The sequence below is a fragment of the Solenopsis invicta genome, chromosome 16, assembly GCF_016802725.1.
Source record: "Solenopsis invicta isolate M01_SB chromosome 16, UNIL_Sinv_3.0, whole genome shotgun sequence".
Classification (NCBI taxonomy): Eukaryota; Metazoa; Arthropoda; class Insecta; order Hymenoptera; family Formicidae; genus Solenopsis; species Solenopsis invicta.
In genome coordinates this window covers 8,396,824-8,405,611 of record NC_052679.1, presented here as the reverse complement: position 1 = coordinate 8,405,611, position 8,788 = coordinate 8,396,824, and the positions used below count along the sequence as shown (strand labels likewise).

The window sequence follows — 8,788 nt, the reverse complement described above, 5'->3', positions numbered from 1 at the left end:
TTTTACATTGAGGTGAGCCTTATTTGTTCAAAATGTTGCTTCTTCCTATATAAGTGTAATCTTCCTAATCATTCACCGCAAATGGTGCTTCAGTGATTTCACCATCGAGCTTCTTCCATGTAGCCAGAAGTTTAAAACACTATCGCATCTGATCGTTAATTAGATAAAAGATATGACCTTTCTATGAAATTTTGAAGTATTTCACAGAACTAAGTACCTGCTCCCAAAAAATTAATAGTTTTTGTATAGTTCTTGGCACAAATTGTACACAACATAAATTAGTGCAATACTGCTAGAAATCTTTTCTTTAATTTAATGCCTTTTAAAGTAGAGAGCCTTGGTATTCAAGAATATAAAAACGGTAATGATGAGTCGTCTCTTTTCCGAGATATATGAAAGTAAATGCACCAGGGAAATTTGTTTACAGTCCATATGCAGGAATCCCAGATCCGCGTGCAGGAAAAGTCCAAAGTAATAAATCTTAGTCCAAGAAGATCATCTATGATTGGCAAGGAAAAACCATCATTATAAATGAGTAATGCACCGATTATCTGCAACTTGATTATTAATTTTCTGCGCGATTCAATATTTCTGATTTATTTCTGATTTAAAGAATATAAGTTGTATTCCTTAAGTAATATTCTTCTGTGACAGGCGTTAATCACAAGCCTGTAATGTGTGATGAAGATGTTACAAAGACTGAATATGATTTGTCAAAACTAAAAAGCTAATAATAGCCTTTAGCAAATTTTGCAGCCAAGAAAAACTCAATTTAATCAGCGTATTTCATCCAAGTAGCATCTAGTGCCTCCGAAATCTGCCTCGTAGAAGATGACGCGTGCAATGCAAGTATAGGTGGCTTCGTTCTTCTGTCTTGCATGTCCAACAAGATGTAATGCCGGTAATGCGACCGTGCGTTTTCTAAATATAACAAGCTTGTTGCGTAGAATAACATAAGTATGAAATCACCAAGGTCCGCGCGTACCGCTCGACATGTTAGATCATGTCTCAGACGTACGGGCGCCAGAGTTGGCGCAATCTCGGCTGTGCGCGACAGCCACTCAGACCAAAGGATCACGGAGACGCTTACGGATTCGTTGCCGGTGAAGTGGTGGGATCGTGTGAGTCTCCGAGGATCCATAAAAATCGATACTTCCTCAAGTGTGGCATCATTATTTCCAAAAATCTACTAGAGCATTCGTCTCGTGCGGCTATCAACGTTGGCAACCAGCAATACTCCTAACGAGCGAAAGGCGAGCGAACTGTAAACTCGATGCGTAAGAACGCGAGAAACGCGTTCAGTGTAAATACAAATTTTTAATAAAATTGTCATACAAAACGTAAAAACGAGAGTGAACAAGTTCTTCACCGTGCATACAACATTTTGGTGCCTCCTGTGAGGTCTTGCGACCCACGGTCAACGAGCAACGAGCGACGAGCCAGCGCGCATACAAGCAACGAGACGGCGCGCACACGAGTCAACGACAACGAGCCAGCGCGCATACGAGCAACGAGACGGCGCGCACACGAGCCAGCGCGCAAACGAGCCACGAGCAAGCGAACGGACGAGTTCGCGAGGTTACGTAACCCACGAGGAACGAGCCAGAGACGACCCTCCACTACCACGAGCTACACGAGCGAGAGGGGGAATATACACGAGCAGAGTACAAAATCAAGTAAGTCGTTCGGTTTCGTTATTTCGATCAGTGAACAATGGCAAACAGAGCCAAAATACTCATAAATAAACGGACTTCTTTAAAGTCTAAAATCACGAATCTCAATAATATCCTCGACAAAGGTACAACGGACGATACATTAATCAAATTACGCTTAGAACGTGTAACTGAGTTATTTCACGCGTATGAGGACTTCAACGATGAGCTTACCGAATTAGATCCAAACGAATCACACCAAACCGAATATGAAAATATTGAAGAACGATATTATTTGCTTGCGGCTAAGATAAAAAATAGGTTGTCCGCGTCAAATATATCCGAGGCTAGTACCAGCGCGTCCCACGAAGATCGGCCCTATGAGAATTCACTCGCTACTTCGACCAAAAAACGGCGTATCAAATTGCCCGAAGCCTCGCTTCCGACCTTTGATGGCAAATTTGAGAGTTGGCTCTCGTTTAAGAATAGCTTCCGGAATATGATCGGATCACAGACCGACTTGTCAGACATTGACAAGCTTCATTATTTGAAATCGGCTTTAACGGGCGAAGCGGCCAATAAAATTAAAATCTTTGAAACCGACGATATAAATTATTCTAAGGCATGGGAGTTACTTGAACGATCATATGAAGTGAAGCGCATTCTCATTTCGCGACATTTATCGTCTATTTTAAACCTACCGGTGTTAGAGAAAGAAACGTCTAGCGGTTTGTCGAAACTTGCGGACGACGTACAACAGCATATCGCGTCATTAAGCGTATTGGGAGCTTCCGTCGGGCCCGAAATGATTGTGCACGTTTTAGAGACCAAGTTACCGAAAAGTACGGCGGAAAGATGGGAAAACTCTCTCGAACGAGAAACATTTCCGGAACCCGACCAAATATACGATTTTTTATATAAATCCGCGGTCTTCGCATCAAAACGCGAGCGGACTAAGACATTAGAGGCAGAAAGAAGCAAAGGGGAACCGCCGATAAAGAAAAAACGATACTCTTCTTCTCCAAATAAAGCATTCGTGTTAAATACATCGCGTAATTGTATAATATGCAGAAATCGTCGACATCCTCTTCATTTGTGTGAAAAATTCAAACAACTACCGGTGCAAAAACGTATTGACGCGATAAAAACCGCGAAACTCTGTTATAATTGCTTACGGTCGCACAAGGGCAATGTTTGCAACTTTTCCAATTGCTCTATTTGCAACAAGCGTCATAATTCGCTTCTCCATATTGATAATTACGCGAACACGCATAAATCGGACAAATCAAAATCCACCTCCGTTCAAACCGATTGACTAATTGAAGCGAACAACGGCAAGACCACGAGTCTCGCGTCATTGCACGTATCAGCGCCACATCTAATGACGAGCGCAATGGTATACATACGTGGCGGCAAACACGGTCCAATAAAATGTCGTGCTCTACTAGATACGTGCGCTTCGGCGAACTTTTTAACAGAATCGATCGCGAGATATTTGAAGGAAGAAGTGACGGCACATTCTTCGCCAATTAGCGCGATCAATGGCATGAATACTAAATCAAGGGGCATAGTACGAATTACAATTCAATCTATACATGATAACTTTTCTAAAGAATTGACCTGTTTGACAATTCCGACTATAACAGATTTAGTTCCGTCTGAAACCTTTCCGCGCAATTCAGTTAAGATACCGTCAAATATCAGATTAGCAGATCCGGATTTTCATTTACCACGACATGTTGATTTACTGATTGGCTCGGGAGCGTCACTATCGTTGTTCGCTATTGGTCAGATAGATTTGTCTCGTGAGGGATATGACTTATATTTACAAAAAACGCGATTAGGATGGATAATCGCTGGCGGCACATCATCGCAAAAAACGGGAAGGGCTGTAACATGCCATTTAACGCGTTTGGAGGATTTGATACAGAAGTTTTGGGAAATCGAAGAGATCGGATTAAATAAACCGCAAACAGAAGAGGAAGTCGAATGTGAGTCGCATTTTATAAGAACGGTATCTCGCGACGTTAATGGGCGATATACAGTTCGGTTGCCATTCGGCAATACAAATAAACGTCTCGGAAATTCACGTAAAATGGCACTCAAACGCCTATTGTCGTTAGAGCGCAAACTTGACACAGACGCAAAGTTAAAGAATGAATACGCGCGGGTAATAAATGAGTACTTAAATCTAAAACATATGTCATGGGTGACAAATTCTGACGAAAGCGGGTATTACATGCCGCATCACGCGGTGATAAAAAATACAAGCAATACTACAAAGGTGCGAGTAGTGTTCGACGCCTCTGCTAAGTCTGACAACGGCGTATCGTTAAATGACGTGTTAATGACGGGTCCAAGCATACAAGATAAAATAATATCACATTTAATTCGTTTCCGCACGTACAATTACGTTATAACAGCGGATATAGAAAAAATGTATCGCCAAGTACTAGTACATGAACAGGATCGACACTTTCAACAGATTCTATGGCGTAGAGATGGCAAGATAGAAACATTGCAATTGAATACATTAGCTTTCGGTGTATCATCCTCGCCATTTTTGGCAATCCGTACCATACAAAAACTTGCAGAGGACGAATATCAATCATTTCCTAAGGCGGCCGGAGTTTTAAAATCACACTTATATGTAGACGATTTATTAACCGGTTCCGAAACGATCAAGGAAGCCCGAATATTACGAGACGATATCATCGCGTTGTTAGCACGAGGCGGTTTTACGATAAGACAATGGGCATCGAATGATGAACGCATAATCCATGACTTAGAGTCTACCGCGTTGCACGAGAGTTTCACTATCCGTATTGATCGTGATCTAAAAACACTAGGCATCACGTGGAGCGCGAAAAACGATAAATTATATTACGCAACAAGATCAATCGAGATCACGGAAAGGGTGACGAAGAGAAAGATATTATCAGAAATCGCAAAATTTTACGATCCGTTGGGTTTAGTAGGACCAGTTATCTTGTATATCAAAAAAATTAATGCAAGACGTGTGGCGTAGCGGTGTACATTGGGATGAATCCATTCCGCAAAGTATTTATACCGAATGGTCTAATTTCGCTAGACAATGGGAATCTATAAATAAGATTTCGGTTGACCGTAAGTTATTAATTGAAGGGTATCACGATGTGCAATTGCATGGTTTTTGTGACGCCAGTAGTATCGGCTACGGGGCATGCATATACATACGTTCATCTAATAATCAGAAAACCGTGGCGAAATTGCTATGCGCGAAATCGCGAGTTGCACCCTTGAAAACCGTCACGATTCCACGACTCGAGCTGTGCGGTGCATTAACATTAGCACAGTTATTTCGGGAAGTAAAAGGCACATTGAACATCAATTTCAATAAGATTATCTTTTGGTGCGATTCTACCATCGTGCTTCACTGGTTGAATACAGCCCCCCATTTGTTAAAAACTTACGTGTCTAACCGCGTCGCGAGCATTCGACAATTTACTGAGTCACACGAATGGCGACACGTTCGAACAGAGGAAAATCCTGCCGACGCTATTTCGAGGGGTCAATTGCCACACGATTTTTTGCGAAATCAAACATGGTTTACGGGACCATCGTGGTTGAGCAAGGATGAAGATGAATGGCCCAACGAAATTATTCGGATACCCGAAATACCCGAATTAAAAAAGAATGCTTGCTTAATTTCCGAACATACTAAGTTTGATATCCTCGATAGATATTCTTCTTATTCCAAATTAATCAGAATCGTTTCATATTGTCTCCGGGTCCGTCATCCAAATAAACACACAGGGGTCTTACAAGCGGAAGAGATTAATAAGGCAGAAATACGCGTGCTAAAAATATTACAAGCTGATCAATTTTCTGATGAAATTAAAGGATTAAATGGAGCTTCGACTAACAAGAGTAAATTCGCCAATTTAAATCCGTTTATTGATGAATACGGTTTAATTCGCGTGGGAGGACGTTTGCAAAAATCAGACCTCACGTTCGCGCAAAAACACCCAATTCTGCTTCCCAGTCGACACAGCTTGACCGATCGCATCATACGCGAAATCCATGAGAAGCATTACCATACAGGCATACAAACCACGCTTTACATTCTTCGGCAAAGATTTTGGTTACCGGACGGCCGTAACCAAGTACGGAAAATTGTCCGTACATGCACGCGTTGCATTCGATTTAACCACAATAACAGCGATTATAAAATGGGCAATCTTCCGATAGCCCGCGTACGCGTAAGCACGCCCTTTCAAAACACAGGCATTGATTTCTGCGGCCCATTTTATATTAAAGAAAAAAAATACCGCAATAAAACACGTGTCAAGGTCTATGTATGCGTATTTGTGTGCATGACGATTAAGGCGATACATCTTGAAGTAGTGAGTGACTTAACTTCCGATGGATTTTTAGCCGCATTACGCCGATTCGCTGCGAGGCGAGGTTTACCGGAACACGTATACTCGGATAATGGTACGAATTTTGTTGGCGCGAACAATCAGTTGAAGGACCTATATGCCGTATTTAATTCGAACGAGCACAAAAAATTAATACAACAATATGCGAGTGATCGCCGTATCACCTGGCATTTTATACCGCCAGCAGCACCCCACTTCGGCGGGCTATGGGAGTCTACCGTAAAGAGTTTCAAACACCATTTCAAACGAGTAATTGGTGATTCCTTGTTTACATTCGAGGAATTAAATACGTTCGTTGTAGAAGTCGAGGGTATTCTAAATTCGAGACCAATTACATCTATTTCGTCCGATCCGAACGACTTATTAGTACTGTCCCCCGCTCATTATTTAATCGGCAAACCATTAACCATGTTGCCCGAAAACGATTATACGAGCATTTCAGATAACCGTTTGTCCACTTGGCAACATATTGCTAAGGTGAGACAAGACTTCTGGAAGAGGTGGAGTCTCGAGTATTTAAACGAGTTACAAGTCCGTCGCAAATGGATCAAAGAGGGACAGCGTTTCGAGATTGGAGCCGTCGTACTTATTAAGGACAAAACAGCTCCGTGCGCACAATGGAACTTGGGAAGAATTACCAGATTACATCCTGGCGACGACGGGATATCACGAGCCGCTACTATTAAAACTGTGAGCGGTGAGATAAAGCGATCAACGGCGTTACTATACATATTGCCAATTGAGCCTTGACTGCGTAAACATTGTACTCAAATTTTGTCATGAAACATTCCGGCTGTAATTGCGTTATTGATCGGTGTACCCTCTCAACGGGGGAGTATGTTGCGTAGAATAACATAAGTATGAAATCACCAAGGTCCGCGCGTACCGCTCGACATGTTAGATCATGTCTCAGACGTACGGGCGCCAGAGTTGGCGCAATCTCGGCTGTGCGCGACAGCCACTCAGACCAAAGGATCACGGAGACGCTTACGGATTCGTTGCCGGTGAAGTGGTGGGATCGTGTGAGTCTCCGAGGATCCATAAAAATCGATACTTCCTCAAGTGTGGCATCATTATTTCCAAAAATCTACTAGAGCATTCGTCTCGTGCGGCTATCAACGTTGGCAACCAGCAATACTCCTAACGAGCGAAAGGCGAGCGAACTGTAAACTCGATGCGTAAGAACGCGAGAAACGCGTTCAGTGTAAATACAAATTTTTAATAAAATTGTCATACAAAACGTAAAAACGAGAGTGAACAAGTTCTTCACCGTGCATACAACAAAGCTGTAATCTTTGGAAGCTTCAACAATTAACGAAGAATTGCAAAGAATTTGTGATTTCTCTGGAAGGATGACCACAAACTTCCATCCATTACTCTGGTACTTTATTAAGTAATGGATGTCTCAATAGTTAGAACAAATTTTAGAGATAACAATACTGAAAATAGTAATGTGTAACGTAGAAGTAATCTCTTATTCTCATAATGTTCGCAGAGAATAATAATATCGGACTGAAATTATTATCCGTCGTAGTGAGATTACGTATATAGTGATTCAATTTTTCTTTCAAAATCATCATCAGATAAAATTTTTTGATGTTGAAGGTCGCCTTTCGCTGATAAAATCAAAATAATCTTGAAATAAATATCAATTATTTTCTAGAGAACTTTCACAATTATACGTCATAAAGTTGTTTGAGAAACATGTAGCCATTTCGATTGGTGTATCAGATTTTCAGATCTTTATAAACTGCTGGCGATGTTGAAGAAATTGTTCCAGAGAAAAATTTTTTCCATCAGAATAGCGTAATTGATCTTGAGATAATTGTGCCCGATAAAACATCTCAATTTATTAACCAGTAAATCTTGGTTTCTCTCAAATTTTGAACAATTTTCTTCAAGAACTTGTATGCTGGATTCCATTATGTGCCCAGGATTATATTTGACATATTCAACTTTTTCAAATTTTCATAAGCGTACGAAATGTTAGATTGTCCCAAAAGTCTTTTTCATATAATAATTTGTACGTTGCTCAACATTGCTAAGCAACAAAAGACTAGATACAAAATTGGTTTTTCTTTGATGTTTGAAGTTTGCTCGTTTTTTTAGTTTTTAAACGTTTAATTCAACAAATTGGGTCATTTATAAATTTTTGCATGATTAATTACTATTAAAAAAGTGAAAAAGACTTTTGAGACGACCTATTACAATTATGAAGATTGCATTAACGTAAAATAATTCCTACTATGTTTATTATTTTGTAGGTCATTGGCTTCTGACAAGCGCGAAGGAGTTAATAATGGTATTCTATTAATTGTACAAATGAAAAAAAAAATCCGCAGTCCCATGAACTTATTGATTATAAAGTCAGAAGAAACTTCGGTGGATAATACGTAATTTTTTCTCGAATATAATTTAAACTATACATTAAATTCGAAACTTCTGTTTTACAAATGTATTGTATATGTGTATACAACGAATCACAGATTAAATGCATTTTGAAGTTTTTTTCAAACATTTCATTGTTACATAGCGTACGGAACGAAACATATAGTTATCCAATCAACATGAAGTCGACTGTTAGTTGATTATCAGACAGAAGAAGTCTAAAGTTTAAATATATCAACTTTAAAGTCAACTAAATAAAGTTATAGTTGACTAACAATTGTTTTGATTATAGTCGGTTATCAGCCGATCAATTCAGTTATTTTTAAA

General features: G+C 40.1%; 1 protein-coding gene across 1 annotated transcript; it reads left to right on the top strand.

The window, feature by feature from the left end:
* Positions 1 to 1,713: 1,713 nt before the first annotated feature.
* LOC113005208 lies at positions 1,714 to 6,823 on the top strand. Its single transcript, XM_039458291.1, has 3 exons — positions 1,714 to 2,494; positions 2,978 to 4,643; positions 4,744 to 6,823. The coding sequence occupies exons 1-3, from the start codon at positions 1,714 to 1,716 to the stop codon at positions 6,821 to 6,823; spliced, it is 4,527 nt and encodes a 1,508-aa protein (XP_039314225.1).
* The last annotated feature ends 1,965 nt before the right edge of the window (positions 6,824 to 8,788 follow it).